At 42.0% G+C, this 22,076-nt stretch overlaps 1 protein-coding gene across 1 annotated transcript in view; it reads right to left on the bottom strand.

Annotated features, from left to right (window-relative positions):
* LOC126100191 (ataxin-2-like) overlaps window positions 1–22,076 on the bottom strand; it is a 124,333-nt gene that overhangs the window by 78,290 nt on the left and 23,967 nt on the right. Inside the window, exons 3-7 of the mRNA XM_049910750.1 lie at window positions 19,186–19,393; window positions 18,593–18,717; window positions 18,357–18,481; window positions 17,566–18,140; window positions 5,862–6,139 (exon numbers count right to left, since the gene is read on the bottom strand). Coding sequence (XP_049766707.1) covers window positions 5,862–6,139; window positions 17,566–18,140; window positions 18,357–18,481; window positions 18,593–18,717; window positions 19,186–19,393 — 1,311 coding nt within the window. The remainder of the gene's footprint in view (window positions 1–5,861; window positions 6,140–17,565; window positions 18,141–18,356; window positions 18,482–18,592; window positions 18,718–19,185; window positions 19,394–22,076) is intronic.

Below are 22,076 nucleotides of genomic sequence, written 5' to 3'. Positions count from 1 at the left end.
GTTACGCCCTGGTCAGACAGGTAGTGCTGAATTTCTTCGTCAGACAATCCATCGAGGGAGCGTGTATAAACGACTCCACACGAGGAATTTAAGGTACGGTGCGGTTCCACCCGGACAGGGAAGGTGTGGAGCAGAGAAGTACGCAGCAATGTTTGTGCCTGGAGGGCACTGTGTGTTTCTAACAACAGGGTGCCATTCCGTAATCTGGAACAAGACTTTACAGGACCTGCAATTGCGTCGACACCTTTCTGAATAATGAAAGGGTTGACTGTGGAGAAGTCGTGACCTTCGTCAGACCGAGAAACAACAAGGAACTGTGGCAACGATGGAAGAACCGTCTGTGGCTGAGACTCAGTGAACTTACGTTTGTGAGCAGACATAGTGGAAGGTGAGGAAACCATTGCGGAAGAATCCCCCATGATTACCGGCGTCTCTGATGGCGCGCTCCTCCCTTGTGGGGCCCTCACTGAGGGCACACCCGCCTTAGGTGATTGTTCACACCTCAGGTCACACCTCCCGACAAATGGACGGAGGGACCAATCGGCACTTACGGAAGGTATCAGCTCGGGTAATCACCCCTCCCTGGGCCTGGCCGTTAGCAGGGGGTATGTACATGTCCTACCTGTCTACGGGAATTACGCGTTACCCCGTCACCGGCTACGCATGGAAGTGCGTGGGTCGGCCTTCAGACACGCACAGGGAGGAAAAAAGAGAAAGGGAAAGGAAAGAAGAGGGGGTCTCAAACGCCGCAGCGGAGAAAAGGGCAAAGAGAAGAGGGAAGGAAAAGAAAAGGACAGAGAAAGGACAGAGGAAGGACGAGGACTTGCGAGTGTAGAAAGCAAGGAATTTGGAACAGCTTCGAGCGTCCGTCTCTGGACGTAGGCACAAACCATACTCCCAGAGGGGGAGAAAGGGAAGGAAAGAGCCAGAGGTGAGAGGGGGGGGGGGGGGGGGGCGAAGATGGGGGACGGGGAAGGATGCGGAAAGGGAAGGGAAGGTATGCAGCCCGGAAAGGAAGGAGGGCCACATTAGCTCGGGGTCCCGTGCTCGCTACGCACGTGTCCACAAAAGAGTTGTGGACCCCCTGAGGGGTGCCATTTCTTTGTAGACACAAACTAGCCCACCATACATCATCCCAATCACTCATCTGTTGGCACTCCTAAGGGTGTGTAGCAATCCAGCTGTTGAGAGATTACATGAAGCACTAGCAATACATGATAAAATTCAGTTTACATTTATCAGATTCACAAGCAGTCTTTGGCATTCAGTGTCAATTTAACATGACTCACATCTGGATGTGTCTCAGGTATTTTAAGACTATCTGCATTGGCGCATTGCTTCAGATTCCATGTTAAGTAGGGGTTAATTACCAGTAACTGTGCCAAAGGCCTTGCTGCAGTGGTAATGCCGATTCTCATCAGATCACCAAAGTTAACTGATGTCAGCATTGGCTAGCACTGGGATGGGCCACTGTCCAGGTCTGCCGAATGTAGCTGGCAAGTGGGGTGCATTCAGGCACCATGTGGCCAATTAAGCGGCTACTTGATTCAGAAGTAGTATTTCCGGTCATGAAAACTGACAATGGCCAGGAGAGTGGTGTGCTGACCACATACCCTTCCATATCAGCATCTAATCTATTGACACCTGTCATCTGTGGATGACACAGCAGTCAGTCGGTGCTGTTGGGCCCTCTGAAGCCTGTTCACACGGAAAATTACTGTTGTGAGTTTTCTCAAATTAAACAAGGCCATGAAATCTTTACTGGGCCACATCTATTATGGTACACGACTCTTGGGCTGTGTTTCTTGAAGCTTTCCTGGCCTTGCCGCAGTGGTAACACCGGTTCCAGTCAGATCACTGAAGTTAAGCACCGTCAGGCTGGGCTAGCACTTGGATGGGTGACCATCCCCGTCTGCCGAGCACTGTTGGAAAGCGGGGTGCACTCAGCCCTTGTGAGGCAAGAAGTAGCGGCTCTTGTCTCATAAACTGACATATGACCAGGAGAGCAGTGTGCTTGACCACATGCCCCTCCAACTCTGCATCCAGTGATGCCTGCGGGCTGAGGATGACACAGAGGCAGGTCGGTACCGAGGCCTTCCAAGGCCTGTTCGGACGGAGTTATTTATTTCTTGGGAGTGCATCCAGGATATTATTAATTATTGTACCAATATTTCAGCTGTTTTACTCTCAGAGGTGTAAAGTCTTATCTATGACTAGCGTTCATTGCCAACAGTGTTATCTATGAGGCATGCTAGTTTGCTCCACAGTATAAAGTGCTTTATAAAAACTTGAAACTGCTCACCTTGAAAATCGTTGAAAGGTTGTCAAATGGAATATCGTTACAAGAGTTAATAATAATCTGGATGCTTGCCTGAAAAATAATGGTAGCTCTTGGGTTGGTTCTCATTTTACGTTTTTACTCTGCAAGTAACAGGAATAATACAGACGAGTTTCATGGAATTTTATCAATAGAGACTGAGTGCTTCCAACACCAACCACTATCCTGCACAAGTAGTATGACTCATTAAGTCTCTCCTGATAGTTTTTAAGTGCCAAACAAGTTACCAGCCTGGCAGCAAATACCATGAGAAACAAACAAAACACCTCATGACGTGAAAAAGTACAGAAGCTCTTACCTTCTCCAGTTCATACTAGCTTTTGAAAATATCTATAGTAGGAGAGTGACTTAGTTGAGATGGGTAACTCAGCATTACTTGACAGTTTAACTACAAGCGATTTATGTCTTCATTATAATGAAACTTTCTGACACAGCAGTGTAACTGAACAACATTCATTCTTCAAATAGATCATTGAGATTATACACAAACCACAACACAATAATAACTGGATATTATCAGCACGAGTAACCTATCAAAGATAATTCTGTCACCACTCATTTTGGCCACTGTATAGAACTCTCCTCATCTAAAGTTATAAATTATTTCTCCTTTCACTACCTGTTCTACTTCTGTTACCCACTTCTGCTCTCTTGGCTGGAAAAACAAAAACATCTGGACAAAATCCTGAACCCAAAGAATTAAGAAATAGTGATCAACATAGCAGCCAAGAAAGTAGTGTTCAAGTGTGTGTGTGTGTGTGTGTGTGTGTGTGTGTGTGTGTGTGTGTGAAACACACACTTATCAAACTAAGAGCAAAATCTTGAAACTAATATTTCTTGTCAGTTTAGTGCACATGCATGCTACCCCATCATCTAAGGTAAAAATTATCTTCCCAGATTTTTGATACGTAGTACTTTACAATAAGTAAAAGGCATATACATATGTTCAAGTAACACTACACTACAATTAATTTTGTAGAATCGAGAAATGGCACAAGAGGTGCTGAATCAACAATATTTTATTACACGGCTGTTCTCGGAACAAAGTTCAATCATCTGAAATAAAAATATCAAATCACTTATCCTCACCCCCACTGCTGTCATGGAACGAAAGTTCTGTATCAGCAGAGTAAAAAGGGGACAAATTCCACAAAAGCCATTCCCCCATGTGCCAAATCATGGCTAGTAAGTGTTAACTATTGCACAGTTTTCCTGTCAAGTGTTCCCAGTCAGGTGATACGAGGGGAATGGTTTTTATAGAATTTATGTCCCCTTTTTATTCCATTGACACAGAACTTCTGTTCCATGACAACAGTGGGGGGTGAGGATGAACTCATATGGGTAAGTGATATTTTTTAAACCACATGATGGAACTTTAAGTGTTCTGAAATTATGTATGCAATAAAATATTGTTGATTCAGCAACCGCTATGCAGTTTCTTCATTTTACAAAATGGACTTTTGTAGTTGCAGCTGCCCCATAAGATGGCCCCTTTGTACTAAAATTAATGATACACAATATATAATAGTGTCTGTAAAACACACACACACACACACACACACACACACACACACACAGGCAGTCTTCCTTCTCAGCCCCTCTCCCTCTGAATACTAGCTGATATCAAGAAAACATAAAATCCAAAACAGATTTGTGTTCCCTGTTAACTTGGCACAATTTCTACTATTTAATTTCCTTGAATCTATAGAATGCTTAATAGCTTTCACATTCTACTTTCATGAAACATTTAAATAATAAAGCAAAATAACAGTAATCTTAAAGTATATAATTAAAACACTGATCAACCAAAACCCTATGAGCATCATCTTAATAATGTACTAGCTCAACTTTGGAGTGCAATACAGCAGCATTATTGCATGGTATGAATTTACAAGTCCTTGATAGATTTCTGAAGCTATGTAGCATCAGATGTCTCCGCACAGATCACACTATTCCTATAAATTACAGGTTGCTGGTTTGTCGATGTGGAGCTGGCATCCAATAGCATCCCAAGTGTGCTCCATAAGTTTCACATCAGGTAAATTTGGTGACCAAGACATCAACACTAGTTCACTATCATGCTCTTCAAACCACTATAGCATGATTCTGGCCTTGTGACACAAACAGTTTTCCAGCAATCACCAACAGGGAAGACATCAAGCATTTAGGGATGCAGCTGGTTCACAATAATGTTTATGCAGTCCACAGCTGCCTCAAAGGAATCAACTACTACCACATAATGCAGCCCACATCGGCTTGCACCTGTGGCACAGTGTACACTTTGAGCAGTCTGTCACCTGGGTGATCGCATATCTGAATGAGACTGTCGACACTGTGTTATCAACAAAATTAAATGATTCAACCAGGTGACATTTCCATCGATTCACGGTCCAATCTCAATGATCCTGTGCCCATTCCAATTTTAACTGACAATGTTGTGTCAATACGGGAACAAATATGGATTATCTGCTACTGAGCTCCAAGGTCAACAATGTGTGCTGAACAATGTGCCCTGAAACACCTGTGGTTGCACCAGCATTATACTCTTGTTATCTGTCACAGACTGCTGCCTGTCTTACTTTACAGACTGGACAAGCCTCTGACCTCCATTTCTGTGATGAGGCATGGACACCCAACAAATCGTACTCATGGTTTCACTGTCATTACAACAGTTTCCCTCAACCTCACGATTAGCAAACTAACAAAAAATCTTCCTTGTGGGCCACAATGATTGTCCTTTGTCGAAGTCGCTTATGTCAGTGGATGCCCCATTTGTGGTCACTACACTTGCTAGAATGATTCCCATTTGCCTCTGCTCTGCATATATACTTTCCTTATCATGTCACATGTCTGCAGTGTCACCATAAGAAGTTCAACTGTTTCGGCTCATCAGTGTGTATCAAACATATTGCTCTTCCACATTTTTCAACTGTTTATTCATACCATATTCTTCAATGCTGCTTCGAATTCAATTTATTCTACAGACATGCTCAATGACATACTACCACCTGCTACACAGAACTACCATATCCCTTGATGGAAGATTTGATAGTATACTATTTCTAAATACATTGTAATTATACCAATTTCTTACAACACTGAAATTAAAAATGTAATGACTTTAACTATTGGAAATATGCATATTTTAGCACACACTCTTCACAGAACTACACTATTTTACCCAACGGAACAGCAATACAATTTATCCTCTAAAACAATAACAGTAATATAAAAACAGTGGAACCACGGAGCAACTTGCTCCATTGAGAACTGCTGAATCAGTGAAAAGAAAGACTAAAACATCTCCATCTACCCACAAACTAAAATTAGCATTTAGTGTCAAATTTGTCCTTATGTAACATCATGGAATCTATGTTGTCAAGTCAATAGTACATACAAATTCCTTTTACTGCACTAGAAATGTCATACTATTAAGACATCAAAAACTCAAGTAACTGACATTCAACTGCAAAAATATTCCATACAAATGGTGGGAAAAAATTACAATTGCCAAAGTCATTACCTTTGTGGTTGGAGCGGTCACAGATGGGACAATTCCAACCCCATCGTTTGCAGGAGACCGGACTGGGGATGGCGAGGCAGGTAAAGGGCTCTGTGCTTGGTGAACTGTGGCTAACGGAGCCTGTTGTGGAGGTTGACTCTGTGGAGGCACATTTGTCCCTGCTCCTGCACTCGGAAACGGTGCTGGCGGAACAGATGATGGCGTTATAGCTACTGGGTGTTGCTTTGTGGGTCCCTGATGATGTCCCTGAGATTCCACATTTGTGAAAGCTCGAGTGCCTGTAAAATATCATTTAGCTAAAACACAGGAGTTCTTCATATCATGTCAGTTTCACAAATGACTATGTCTGTCAAAGAGAAGTCACAGGGCAGCAGATGGAAAATGAGGATTCTCAAATAGTTATCATCAGGCTGGCCATGCTGATTGACAAATCCACAAGGAGTATGACTGATGTATTTCTGTGAATGTCATGCTGTCCAACAGGAACTGTGACAAAGTCTACTACACGAACCTCAAGTCAATGAAATACCAGCCAAAACAGTAGGCAAAGCCAAGGTTACGAATTTTCCTCTCGTAATGGTAACACAGTTTACTGCACAGTGAATCCACTTCAAAAATAAATACACCAAAATTTTAATTTTTCTACTATGATTTTTCACATTTATTCAATATTTCTTTTAATGAATAATTTCAAAGCATTTACAGGAATAGCTAATAGGACTTAAAAATGAATTGCAGTAAAAATGACTTTTCAGCTAAAATGAAACCGATAGCACATCCAAAATAAATTCTGCAGTTTTTTGTTTTCCATGTTACGCAGTTCCTAAGCTTACTTTCACTAATTACGGGCTACTTCTATTTTCACTGCAGTTTATATTGTACTTCCAAAACTATCAAAACAAAATTTTATTTTCAAAGAGCACTTTATCAGTATCTTTGCAATCACTAGAGTGTAATGAAATTCTGGAAGCTGGCTTTAAATTTCAGTTTTCTGAACAGCTTCGAGAATACAACTAAGATTTTATATTACAGCCTCACTGATAAGTATTTAACGAAGACAGCTCAGCAGCATTGTCTGACTACCTGTGACCAAAAGTAGCGAGCCAAAGATGGAGGTGCTCGATCAGACGGCACGAATCATGTTGCCAAGCTTAATATCATGTAAGGGTGTTAAATGAAGGGCACAATTACTAGAACAGGCACTGTCACTTGTTTTGTTTAAAAGTAGTTTACGGTAATCTGCTTTTTAGTGTGCGTTCAATTCTATTTGATATTAATGTATGTCAGGTGTGGTGAGCATAACACACTGAACATATTAAGTGAAATTCAGGTTAAGAAGAAAGAAGGTCCGCACTTAGAAATTAATATGCTTGGTGACAAGATACTTTCAGAAAGAACAGTGAACCCTTGTTAATTACTGGAAAGAGCACTGTGGCAGCTTTGGAAATAAGCATAATACTGTTACAATACTGGGGAAGAATGATATAATGTAGATTCTTATGACTAATACAATACTACAGAAGAAATGAATAAGCAATCAAGGTAAAGTGGCAGTGCCCAGCAATTTCCAGGAAATTGTCGTTTATACACCAGTTGATGGCCCTACATATGGTTCAATGACTACATCATCCTCCTGGCCACCAGTTTCTTCTCTCATAATCTGAATGATATTGTCACTGAGAATTTTGAATGTAGTGTCCGAAGATCACAAGTAAGCCTCTTGTCTATATCCTCTGCACCACAACTGGAATGTCCACATATTTTCAAAAGGATCTTTCTTAGGTCCTCAAGTGACACTTCATCCTCTGCTGCTTCTCTTTCTTCATCTCCCTTTTCATCACACTCTGCTTCTCTTTCTTTATCTCCCTTTTCAAACTTATTCTTTTCATTTTTGGCTTTCTTTACCTATCTTTGGTGGAGTGACTCAATTTATTCCAACCTTTTTTTACTGTGGCTGTCTTCAGCAAATTCCTTGCTTCTGCCACCATGTAAGAGCAGTCTTTTAAATTCAATTTTTGGTGATGAGCCTCAATGCCTTCGGTTTCATCTTCTGTTAAAGCATCCTCAACAGTTGTCTTCTGTTAAGTCAATTTAGATTTTTGATAACCAATTGGTCCACTGGCTGTGTGCTATCATGTTTCGATACCAACCCAGGGCATCTCAAAGTTGGCAACAGAATAGTAAGTTTCCTTCAGATGCCTGTAGCAGTCATGTGGGATGCAGCAGACCCAATGGTGCATGCCCACTGAGCCATGGCTTCAATGGGTCTGGACTACGAGTGCCCTCAACCACTGCAATACAGGAAAGTCAGCGACCGTCACAGATCCCACTCACTTGTATCCTTTTCGCTTCATGATGCTATGCCAACGTAGTCTAGTAATGGCTCTCACACTATCGTTCATGCTTTCATTCAGCGAGTCTCCTCATTGGAGCTACTGTACAAGCTGGACTATTTTTTGCTGCATAATTTGTAATGAATCTTTGCACACTTGGAGAAATACAATCTTCTGTTTTCTGTACTTGTTCGCCAATCATTTCTGCTCTTCTCCGACTTCTACGCATGCCTGCCTGGACGCCACAGCCATCGCCGCACCTGGCTCCTGCGGGGCCTGTCCTGTCGGCACCAGTCCCAGAGCTGATGGAAATCTGTGCCCTTTCACAGTTTAGTTTTGTTTTGTTTTAGGGCACAAAAACAACTAGGATCATACACGCCCATGTCATAACAGCAGAACACAAAGACGAGAAAAGAAGTTATAAACGACCATACATTAAGCCCAATCAAAGGAAGGAAAGAGAGCTAGAAACAAGGACTTGCAGAAAGGTTCATAAAATACTCCACAGAGACAACAGAGATCCTGAACTAAAGATTCAACGTCCTCCACCAAAAGTATAAAAAGTAAAATGCGGTTGACAGCCCACGTGTCATTTGCTATAAAGGCCAATAGCTCAGGCAGCAAACATAAACAAGAACATAAGTGATTAAAAATAGAGCATTCCGTCAGGAAATGGTGAACTGTCAACAGTACTCAATAACCACGAAGTAGTGGGGGAGCACCACTTAAATGGCGATGGCTAAAAAGGCAGTGCCCAATACACTGCCTAGCTAAAATGATTTCCTTGGGCAAGAGGTTGGCCAAGCCAATGGGAGAAATTTAATTCCCCAGAGTTTGTTCCCATGAAGGGAAGACCAGTGGTGATGCCTAAGTTACATCACCTGCCGACAGGGCAACGCAGAGATCATCGGAGGGAGTGGAACAACTATCGAGGCCAGCAGCCTTGGCAGCAGCGTCAACAGCCTCATTTCCTGTCAGACCAATGTGACCAGGAGCCCACATGAGAATCACAGTAGCTCCATTGACAGTGAACAAGTAAAAGCATTCCTGGACCCATGCATTAAGGGATGGGTAGCGTACAGCATGGAGAGGCCCTGAAGGGTACAGAGAGTCGGGAACAATTTAAAAACCTGTGTCGGCAGTTTTACTGCATGGCCTGATACAGAGCGAAGCGCTCCGCTGTAAATACTGACCAGTGTTCAGGGGGCCGATACCAAAAGGAGTCAGTGGAAACGACGAAGGCACACCCAACTCCACGGCTGGCCCGAGAGGCATCAGTGTACACAAATGTACTATCGCGAAGTTCTGTGCGAAGGTCGAGAGACTTATGGCAATAGAGTACGTCTGGACTAGTGTCCTTAGGAAGCGAGTGAAGTACACGGTAAAAACATGCTGGCACATGAAGCCAAGGTGATGAAGAGTTCACACACGTTGGGAAAGTGGTAGGTAGCATGAAATTTAGCCACTAGAGCAATAGACAAAAGCGATCTCCAGGAGGTAAGAGGGAAGAGGGACACACCTCATACTGGCAATCAAAGGAGTTATCGAAGGAGGCAGTATAGGATGGGTGGCCAGGCAGACAAACAGTATCTACTGAGGAGAAAATCACGGCAGTATGGCAGCAGTAGTTTGGCGCCCTTCTGCATACAGACTCTCAACTGACCTAGTGTAAATGGTGCCGGTGGCCAAACAGATGCCACGATGCAAGATTATATTGAGGCATAATATGGATGGACGTGCAGATGCATAATCAAAACACCCAAAGTCTAGTTTTAATCGGACAAGGGACCAGTAAAAACAGAGGAGGGTGGTCCGATCCGCTGCCCGGAAGTTCAGCTGAGGACATGTATGACACTGAAGGACCAGCTACAGTGGGCAACCAGGTAAGACATTTGGGAGGACTAAGAAAGTTTCCTATCAAGCACGAGTCATAGAAATTTCAAAGTTTCAATGAATGGAAGAGCAACAGGCCCAAGATGTAAAGATGGTGAAAGAAACCAACTGCAGTGCCTGAAATTCGTAGTAACTGTTTTGTCAGTGGAAAAGCACAAGCTACTGTCGATACTCCAGGAGTAAAGGTGCTGAAGAAGCCACTCAATGAGAGAAATCTGTGGAGAACTGCAATAATGGCCAAATAGTCAATGAAAAGTGAGCCCAAGATGCGCGGTTGAAGACAGACCATTATAGGGTTAATTGCGATAGCAAAGAGGACAACGCTCTGTAAAGAACCCTGTGGCACATTTTTTTTCCTGGCTAAAGGTGTGCTCCAAGACAGATCCCACATGTATCTTCAAAATGCTGTCTTTTAAAAATTCCTGAAGGAGCATGCAGCTTCAGAAGCACCACAAGTAGAGTGTACTGAGGATACCAGTCCTCCAGCAGGTATTATAGGCTTTCAACGAATCAAAAAAACATGGCCACAGTCTGGTATTGCTGCAAAAATGCATTAATGACACAGACTGACGAAGTGACAAGACAGTCAACTGCAGAACGGTGCATTTGAAATTCATATTGTGCAGTCTTTAGTAAATTGTGAACATCATCTGGCCCTGGGGTGGAGGATCAGGATGAAGTGAGAGCATGATCTCGTTTCCTCATAGTAAAGGCGCCATTGTATCACTCATGATTCTAAGAGAAGAGTATCACCTGAACTGCCTCCACTTGTTTCCTATGGAGGAAGGCAAGGTGATAGTGGGTGGAGCGGCCCAAGCAGTTGGATATAGCAATAGTATCCACTATGACCATCTGCTATGGTCATGCCGGAAATTGGAGAATGGACCTAGGCCCCAGAGTGTCTCGGAGGTTAGCCCACAGGGCAGAAGAGGAAGTGGAACTGGAACTGTTAAAACAACTAGTAAATTAGCTTTTCTGCTGAAGAATGTGATGACAACTGTTTATAACAAATGCAGTTTGTATCGTAAGATGAAAGTTAAAAAATTGGAAAGCACATCTCCACACACGAATTGCATTGTGGCATACCTCAAATCCACCAAGGGACACTATGAGGTAAAGATGAAGTGCGAGGAATATAATGTTCTAAGGTGGTAAGGATAACATTGGGAAGGTAGTTTAGCTGGTAATCACAACTAGGGAAATGTTAGTTGAAGCTTGCCAGGGAGGAGTAAAGCCTCCATTCGGCCTTAGAAAGCTGCCATTTAGGTGCACACCTAGATGGGGTAGGAGTCAGCAAACAGATAGCACACAGGAAATGGTTGTTAGAGTATACGTAGGAGAGAACAGATCGCTCGAGACAATGGGCAGGATGGCCAGTGTGCAGAAGGAGAGGTCCAAAGGGGAATAAGTGTGCATGGAGATCGCAAGGAATGTGGGTGCTCCCGTGTTAAGGTAGATAAGGTTAAGTCAATTGAGAAGGTCAGCCAAGATGGCACCTCTGACAGGTTCTGAAAGAACACCAAAGGGGACTGTGCACATTAAAGTCACCGAGCTGCAGAAAAGTCATGAAACTGAAGGCGATAGACCGAGGCTGGAGTAGTGTCCTTAGGAAGCGAATGAAGGCCAAAGTTAACATGGTTGCTTCATGAAGCCAAGGTGGTGAAGGGTTCACACCCACTGGGAAAGTTGAAGGTAATGTGAAGTTAAGCCGCTGTACCAAGTGGCGAAAGCGGACTCCAGGAGGTAAAAGAAGAGGGCCCATACTGACGATCTAAGGAATCATCAAAAAAGGAGGCATAGGAGGGGTGGCCACGCATGGCAGACAAACGACATGCATACCTGCTGAGGAGAAAGTCACGGTGATAGCACAGTGGTAGTTCAGCAGCTTTAGCATACAGACTCAACTGGGCTAGTGTAAAAGGCACCTGTGGCCAAATGGATGCCACGATGGTGGACAGGGTTAACATGGTGTAAGAGGGATGGGTGTGCAGACGCATAAACAAAGCACCCATACTCGAGTTTCGAACGGACAAGGGACCGTTACAAACAGAAGAAGGTGGTTCAATGGGCACCCCAGGAAAAACCATTGAGGACACGTAGGACATTGAGGAACTGCGTACAGCGGGCTGCCAAGTAAGACATGGGAGGACCAAGAGAGTTTCCTATCAAGCATGAGCCCCAGTAATTCCATAGTTTCAACAAATAGAAGGGCAACAGGGCCAAGATGGAAAGATGGTGGGAGAAACCATTTGCGCTGCCAGAAATTCATACAGACGGTTTTCTCAGTGGAAAAGCAAAAGCCATTGTCCATGCTCCAGGAGTAAAGATGATCAAGACAGTGGTGAAGACGCCACTCAGTGAAACATGTTGGTGGAGAACTGCAATAGATGGCAAAATCATCAACAAAAAGGGAGCCGGAGACACCTGGTGGGAGACCGGCCATTATAGGGTTAATGGCGATAGCAAACAGGGCAAAGCTCACAACGGAACCCTGAGGCACATCATTTTCCTGGATAAAGGTGTTCAACAAGGCAGAACCCACATGCACCTTGAAAACTCATTCTTGTAAAAATGCCCATAGTATACAGGGCAGGTGCCGTGGAAGCCCCACGTATAGAGTACGGAGGATACCAGTTCTCCAGCAGACGTCGTAGGCCTTCGTCAAATCAAAAAACACGCCCAGTCTAGGATTTCTGCAGAATACCTTTCATGACATGGATGGACAAAGTAACAAGATGGTCAACTGCAGAATGCCAGACTCTAAATCCACATTGTGCATTCGTCAGTAAATTGCGAGACTCAAGCCACAATACTAGCCAGGTATGAATCATATGTTCCATCATCTTGCAAACTAAGCTGGTAAGATACATGGGGCCGTAGCTAGAAGGAAGGTTTTTGTCCTTACCGTGCTTAGGTATGGATAAGACGGTGTCTTCACACCAGCGTACGGGAAATGTTCCCTCTGCCCAGATGTGGTTGTACACATTAAGCAGAAAGTGCTTGCCCGCAAGAGAAAGTTGCTGCAACATCTGAATGTTGATGGTTGTGGTATACACCACTTCTAACAAACACCGAACAACGCACTCCAGTACGCGGCCGCCAAATACATCGCTAGCCGCACTTCTCTGGGCGGCCCGCTGCTTCCATCGCTGGCCATTTTCACACGCACGCTCCCTTACGTGGCTGAGAAATACATTCTCCGGGCGGCTCGCGGCTGCCTTCACACACACGCACGTTGTCAGCACACAGCAATTGGCTACACCAGGAAACATTGAGATTGGTTTTCCCTGGAAAACAGCGACCCCAGCCGACGGCTCCATTAACTAGCAAGCCTTATATAAACACGACCGCCGCCGCAAACGACAGTTCTCATCGGGAAATGCAGTACGCCGTGTTCCAGCTGCTTGTGGATGACTCGCCGCACCACTCGAGGTTACCTGGCTGCTCGGCGGAAAATCTTGCGACTTCTCTTGGAGAGACTGAACTTCACTGGACTTGGGAATAATTATGGAATGTGCACCCCACCATGCACATTCGGACATTGGTATAACCAAACTTTAATTCAGCATTACATCTGAGTGTGAGCCTGGGTAGACACTTGGCTAACATAATTGTCAAAAAGTGATTTGTGATTTAATAAACCAGACTGAAGAGGTTATTGTGTTATTCCTGGTTATAACAATGGTGTACAGCCCTGGGGTGGAGGATTGGGATAAACTTAGCATTATCTAGCTCCCTCATAGTAACGGCGGCATTGTCACACTCATGATTCGGAGAAGACAAGTGCATCGCCCAAGCCTCCTTCACTCGTTCTCAACGGAGGGAGGCAGAGTGATAGCGGGAAGAGCTCGAAATTTCCAAAAAATGGCGGTCCAAGGTGTTGGAGATAGCAATAGTGTCCACGATGCCATCATCAGCTACTATGAGGCCAGAAATGGGGGAATGGATCTTTGTCACAGAGAGCCATCTGAGGAGGTCCCACATGACAGAGGAACTGTTAAAAGAACTAGTGAATGAAATCCAGCTAGCTCTTGTTATCCCAAAGAACGCGATGACACTTTGCACGCACCTGTTTATAATGAATACAGTTTGCCTGCGTAGGATGGCGGTTAAAAAGACGGAGAGCATGTCTCCATCATGCGCGAACTGCGTCCTGGCATGCCTCAGTCCTCCAAGGGACTGGACACAATGTGGTGAAGAGGAAATGTGGGGGGACACATTCTGCAGCATTAAGGATAACTTTTAATGGAAAATCTCATATAAAGATGTGAAACAAATACTAACAAAGAGATAGAGAGGCTGGCCTGTACTTACCTCAGCTCAGTAAAGCTGATAGATAACACAAAACAGAACAGAAAATTTACATTCCTAGCTTTCGGAACTTTGTTCCTTCATCAGGGAGGAGAGAGGGGGAAAAAAAGGAAGAAGGGAAAATGGATTTAGTTACTCACAACCCAGGTTATGAAGCAACAGGGAAAGGTAAACAGGGAGGGTAGCAAATGGATAGACATGCAGCATGGAAGGGAAAAGATTCTGCAAAGGCTGGGGCCCCTTGGTAGCCAAGCACGAACCCCTCAAAGAGTAGTGATGTAGGCCCACTGGGTGACAGACACCACACACAAGAAAACTTATACTGCACGTACAACAAAGCGTGTACTGTATTCATTGTTCCCTGGAAGATTTTTTCTTTTAATACATCCGCTGTGGATTGATTTTAGAAGTAATAACTATCGAACAAAACCAACAGCACAAATTTCTTTTTCCTCAAAGCAATCTTGGCAGTTGAAGTTTGGATAAATCGAGTTATCATATTATTCATCATGTATGGATGGTGCAGTTTTTCAGTTCAAAACTGATTGGAGAGATTTATCACTTCTCTCTCAAGACAACCAGTCATGGTTATAGACATAACCCTGTACCTTCACGTTCGTGATATAATCAACATTTGTGTCAGGAAACACTAAATTACTCTTGTTACTAACAGGACAAGGGCTATGGACCTCTAAAGATTTGAAAAATGCTGAATTGCTTTGAATTCTGGCACAGAAGCCAACATGCCCAATATACATGGTTCAACCACAATGAAACCCCTCATTCAAATTATCAAAGAAATAACAGTAATAATAATAATAATAATAATAATAATAACAAAATGGTGAACATTCTTGAAAATAATTTTCTAAGCACAAACTTCATGTAGGCTATTTTATTAATTTTGCTGATAATTAATTCAAAACCCTTGGTCTTACATAAATTTGCAGTTTCATGCACACGTTCTTAGCCCCTATATTTTCATAAAGAAAACCCAGATTTGCAGGTTGTTTAAATGTCCTCTGGTAATTATTTTCTAAGGGGTTTTTAAGTTCATACATATAAGCAGCAGTCAAATGAAAAAGACAGATAAAAGAAAATAAGGAAACTGTTCATTGTTTCAAAACAAATTGTCCTAATTGTTAATACATTTTTCCTACTGTGGACAAGACAGTCAATGCCTTCACGGAAGAATGTTTGCAGTTATCTACAGAACTACAATTGTATCCAGCTGCATATCTCAGCCCAAAGCAAACTGACAGTTGCAGATGTCTTTCTTCAGGGCTCCAGAAATATGTAAATCACACAGTGAAGAGACCACAACAGTATGGAGGATATACTGTGAAGACAGGAAATTTGGAGTTGTTTTTAATAAAATGTTGTAAACAGCAGGAAAACATTTTCTACAACTTAGTAACTGTTATGTCAAGTCGTCTGAATGAGCTACAGGTTTATGGATTTAAATAAAACAATGAAGTTTATGATTTCAAAAACTGAGAAATCCCATGTGGGTAATTTGCTTCAAATCACAAAACTAGGAGGCCAGGTGTCATCAGGGAGGTAGAGAAGAACACTCAGAACAATGAGTGAAAAATTATACATCTGAGAAGTAGCAGTAATAGTTCGCGCAGTGGAGAGGAAAGTGATTTACAATTAGATGCTGACAGCAATGGCGGTGAATTTCATATAATCATAAATGCAACACAGTCGTGATTTTAAAGGAAAAGTCACAACAAACAGGCTTGCAAAGTAAGATTCATTGTTGGTTCCATGGTATAAAAAAATTTCATACTTGACAATAATAAAATTAACTAGAATGTCATTAATATAATTGTGTAGGCTTCCGTGGCCATGGGCAGCTGGTACCACATCATCATACTGTAAGAAACCACCGTTATAGTGGTCTTCTTTTGGATCTTTTGTAGACCCAGATGAAGACCACTGTAATCATGGCCGAAATGTTGGTATCAGTAATAGATTTATACAGTATGACATCATAATATGCCCAGAAAATTATCATGTAAAACGTTCTATATTACACAAATATTTTCACATTTTCACATTTATGTCTAAATATAAATAATAAATTTCATATAAATAAGAAATTTCGGTATGTGAAGTACTAAACGGTTATTAGTTGTCTTTCGAATTTACTTGTTATGGCTTAAGATCACATGGAAGCAAGCTGTTGCAGCAAATTGTGTGTCTATGTGCTCTCATCATTACAGCCAGCTCCAGTTCATTTTAACAAGAGACTTTTATTTTTAGGCAATGCCATATTGAATAACAGGAAATCATGCTTATAAAATCTTACTTGCCAACAGCAATTAACAATGTTTTACTAGATCTTTTGTATTATGTTTTCTTCAATACTTGTTTATGAGACAGTTATGGGATTTAGTAAATGATGTGGTAGTTCTAACTCAAACTACGGAAAGTCCATAGTGGAATAACAAGAATCTGAAAAGGATAGATTGTGACTATTCACAACATAGAGGTGGTGTTGAGTTGCAGACATGCACAATAAAAAAGACTGCTAAAATATTAAACTTCTGGACAAAAAGGTCCTTTCCACACACACGCGCACACACACACACACACACACACACACACACACACACACACACAGAGACAGAGACAGAGACAGAGAGAGCGCACAATCCAAACACACACATGGCCATTGCCTCCAGGTGCTGGGATAGTTCAAATGGCTCTGAGCACTATGGGACTTAACGTGTGTGTGTGTGTGTGTGTGTGTGTGTGTGTGTGTGTGTGTGTGTGTGTTTTCTAATTGGAAGGATATTCTTGTCTGAAACTCCATGCCTCCTCTGAACAGCGAGTAGCAACCTATCCACTCATGTAGGTGGTAATTCTAAAAACTCATACACGACCTAACCTGTGTTTCACAACTATTATAAATTCCTTCATTTAAATTGAGAAAATGTCAAAATTAAGCATTATTATATATCTGAAAAGCTATTAAATAAAAAAAATCCAAGTTTTCATGAATAAACAAAACACAGACATTTGCAGCCAACCACACCATCATTCCATGAAATTGTCCATAATTAATCTAATTTTGATTGTCACCTATCAAATGGTTTCTGTTCAATATCTGAGGGGGCCTACTACAAATAGTGCCATACAAATTTTAAGATTTTTCTTACCTCCCCTTATCTGTGGTGTCCGCTGAGCCTTTGGTTCCATTCCATTGACTTTGGGCTCTCTGATGCCCACAGAAACAACAGGGGAGCCAGGTGAAGGATGCCTCGGCATTGGCAGCTGAGGTGTAGCCTGCGGCTGGGTGGCCTGTGCCTGCGGTTGTGGCTGCTGCTGAGAAGATTGCTGCTGCTGCTGTTGCTGCTGAGAAACTGAAAATATTACCGAATGGTGATAGCTATTTGTTTGTGGGAGAGGTGGGTATGCCTTTGTGGAAGACGGTAACTGTGGCAACTGCTGTTGTTGCTGCTGCTGTTGTGCTGCTGCTGGCTGTTGCGATGGTTGAGATATTTGGGGCTGTGGTGGAGGGGTCGAACGCACGCCCTTGCCTGCAGATGGTGGTGCAGGGCCCGTCTTGCGCTTCTGTGGAGGCAAATATTTGCCTGCTTCACCCTGGCCGTCTGGCCGGATAACTGCCGCAAAACGTTCCTCCTCATCACCGTTCTCCAATTCAGCACGTGCTTTGTAATTTGGGTTACTCTCTATTTCACTTGCAATCTTTGCTGCTTTTGCCTCCGCGTCTCTGCAAGAAACATAATATAGAGTTCTTCTACTGACAGATTATTCAAAATACAAAAATACATGTTAAAGTAAATCGAGGAATGATAAAGGAAGATGAAAATGGATAAAAGCAATAGAGGAAAAGAAGGCAGGGTGTCATTTTAGTCAAATATGCACCAGAACAAGGCAAGGAAGAGAGAAGCTTGTGCAGGTGCAGGAATTGGTATAAAATTCTTACTTGAATTCTTTTGTATCTTTCTTCTGTAATGGCACAGTATAAGATTCCATTGATGGCTGAAACGACGACTGAACGCCATAGTCTCTCTCATTCTTGCGGAACATTTCATTAGGATCCCAACCGAGCTGAAACCCGAAGCGTTTATGAGAATCGAAGTTCTACGATAGCTTAAGTTACAGTTAGCGCTACTTTCAAACATACACAAAACATGCTAAACAGCCAAACAAATATCTTACCGAACTATTCGAATCAAGATCAAATTCATCTCCATTACAACCTGGTTCATCCCAAGGTTCGAGCTCACGCTCTCCACTTATATTGCCATTGAATTTGCTTATGGCAGTATCAGTCTGAAACGTATCTGCAAGACAAAACGGTTGTTACCTTCAGCTGTCACTAATGACACACATACAAGTAGTGTATCCCTTCAAAATACACAGAATTTGAAAGAAAACCAGCGGCTGTTAAGAGGAAAAAAGGATTGAACAGCAGCAACAGAGAGAGATTTATATTGTGACAAAAACTACCCTTTTCCATTAGCACACGAAATGTAAGTAACAAAAGAGTACCCAAAGAGATCAACCATATTGTTTAGTAAAATAAATCTAAAAACTCTCAGCACCTTACAATTAAAACATAACTATCTTACTAAGACAAATTTTAATCTGCAACAAAACACTAAATTTTATTTTTCTTTACACGACTAAACAGCACAAAATCAGAGTTCCTTTAAGATAAAAAAGGAAAAAAGAACAAGTAGAATCTAGAATTACAAATGTGATTAAGCTAGTGCTCTTTCAATCAATAAGAGAAAATAATTATCTGTTACCTCTTGTAGCGTATTCCAAATCACAATCTCTCACTTCAATTGTAACAATATCTTCAGGCTTGAAAATTAACTTTTCAACAACAGTATCAATATCAATTTTGCTTGGATCATCCGTATTAACTTTGTGTGCCATCTCAAGAACAACATCAAATTGGCTTGAAAATGTTCGGAAAACTCCTTCAAATACCGATCCATTTAGAGTTGATATCTGAAACAATTTCACTCTTATTTCTGAACAGCATATATAACGGTTACAGTTCATGTGAATACTTAACAGGTATTATTTTTATTTTTATTATTACATAAAAATACGGCAAACTATGGAAGGCATTCCCTCAACTGCTAAAATAACACACATTCCAAATACAATACATTATATAAACAACTAAGTGGTCTCTCTCTCTCTCTCTCTCTCTCTCTCTCTCTCTCTCTCTCTCTCTGGTTAACAGACAGGAAGCCACAAGGCACCACATACAAATATATTATGGGTTCCAATTCTTACTCTTTGGGAAATAAAAGAAAATAACAGACAGTCATGGGGAAAATAAGAACAGCTTAAAACTGTGCCTGGTATTAGGATGCAAGCAAGATATCAGCCTATCCCAGGCAGTAGGGCTGTGGAATGTCATTGCTCCATAAATTTTCTTTCCTGTGAGCATAAACATCAGCACGAAAGACTCCATAGAGTTTAAATTGGAATTATAAGGTTGAAGTTTTGTCTCCACACATCCACTCTGCACAGTAAGACCACGAATGGCAGGGAACTGATTTGGATTTACTGTGTCTCACAGTTATTAGGCTGTTACTAAAGTCACTTTTTCAGCATTAGTTCAATTTAGAGCAAATATTTATTGCTGGAAAAATTTTCACTCCTTTTCAATTACACAGTTTAAGTACAGAAGTAGTTATTCTGCCTGCCTGAAAAACAAATTTGTTGTGCTTAATTTTCGAGGTTATTTTCTTTCAGTCTATTCACAAAGTAACAGTTTTATCTGGGTTCTTCTAAAAGCATTTTCCTTTCTATTATCTATAGTGGTTTAGTAACTATAGCTAATGGCTCTAAATTTACACTGAATTTATAGTCAAGGCAATGTAAGAAGATACCTGACAACTGCAGTGGGCTAAGTGCAACAGCTCTCCACCCACCTCAACCAAGCATGTAATGTGATTCTGTAAAAGTAACATGGCAAAACCTCAGTGTTATTGCAGCTCTATAGAAGGCTGTTGTCTCACCTGCAGACATTTACACTTCATAACTGAAAGCTGACAACAGCAATTGTAGCTCTGAAGAATCTTCTTACACTGTCTCAACTGTAACTATTAGGAATTAGGTTCCTCAAACTGCAAAATTGTTTCAATACATAGACTGCAATCTGCTATTTCTCACCACCACCATCACCTTCCATTAAGCAAATTAATGTTGCACTCAATAAAACTTGTAGACTGGTCACTGTTTAGCTGAAATTCAATCTTACAGATAAGCTCTAACACCTGGACAGAAACACTCCACTCACTAGTCGAGATGAGGTACCTTTTGTTGGCTCCTTTAGTGAGACTGACTTGGTTACACAGCTAAGCTCTATACCAGTCACACTTTAAGCACAGAATACGGGAAACCTGCTGTCTCAGCTGAGAGGAGAATAATTCGCTGGATAACAGTTTCTGGTGACAGAGAGGTCACTTGCTGCATGCTGTGGGTCAAGGGCCCTGGGAACAATGGACACAATAGATTCAACCCCCTCTCAGAAATGGGTGTCATAACACCTTGTGACCCCTGGAATTGTTATACAACCATAGCTCCCCTTGGAATGTCCAAGGCTATTTTGCAAACACAGAACAGATGTGTGTTGCCAGATGCCAAGTGTTACTTTCCCATGAAATTTAAAGTGGTGGTTTTCAGCCCAGAGTTATACCAGGAATTTCACCTGGGAGGAGCAAGAGGGGTGAGGGCATAGTAGGAAACCGAGTGAACAACAAGAACTTGTTGCAGTCATCTGTGAGACAGCCAGTCAAAAGAGGGCAGAGGCCAAGATACTTATATTGGGTTACATGAGCAAAAAACACAGCGAGGAGAGCCTGTTTTGGTCCAGAGTCAGGAATGCAGGCATAAGTGACAAGTGCTGTCTGCAGTTTGAGTAGATGGAAGCAGCAAGAAGAAAGTGGGAGGCAGTTTGGCTTGGACTGGTGGAGGGTGGAGAGATGCATCCCTCAGTGACAAAGGTAAAATGCCATAGGAACCTTTCTATAGTTTTATTTTTGTGCAGGAGCAAGTAATTCTAGTTGGTCAAAGACGGGAAGACATGTAGTTTTTCCATTTTACTATTTGTCAGGAAGGACTGGCAAGTGTCTTACGAGTCTTACAGATGCTAGATGAAACCTTACTTCTCAAAGTAGAAAAAAGATGGCACAATTTATTAAATAATATGAATAAAACTGTTACCACTTTTAATTTATATCGCCATGTCCAATTTAACCATTTACCTTTTCACCTGTAAATGCTTCTACATCTTATGTGCCATCTTTTCATTTTCAGTGTACTCCTTATTTGCTGTGTTTGATAGTCTGAGTTTATGTATAGTTGTATGTCTTCCTGCAAAGCCTTCCCTATGGTTCAACAATGCATATGAACTGATGCTGGGTCTTTGCAACTGTCAGATGGGCCTGTGATCCTGTTTAAAGAATTACCCTCAACTCATGGGGCAAATCTTTTATAGTAAGGTTGACGAGCCAATTATTTAGAGTTGTCCGTGTTTGCACGACTGCTATTAAAGGCTGCAGAGAGTGATTACTTTATTTAGCTAGCACACTTAAGGGTGGTACATTCCAAGCTGCTTACAAAGACAGACCTTTCAGCAACTCCAAATGTAATTGATAGCACTCACTTCAGGGCT

Source organism: Schistocerca cancellata, chromosome 9, assembly GCF_023864275.1.
Source record: "Schistocerca cancellata isolate TAMUIC-IGC-003103 chromosome 9, iqSchCanc2.1, whole genome shotgun sequence".
Classification (NCBI taxonomy): Eukaryota; Metazoa; Arthropoda; class Insecta; order Orthoptera; family Acrididae; genus Schistocerca; species Schistocerca cancellata.
This window is presented reverse-complemented; position numbering and strand designations above follow the sequence as displayed.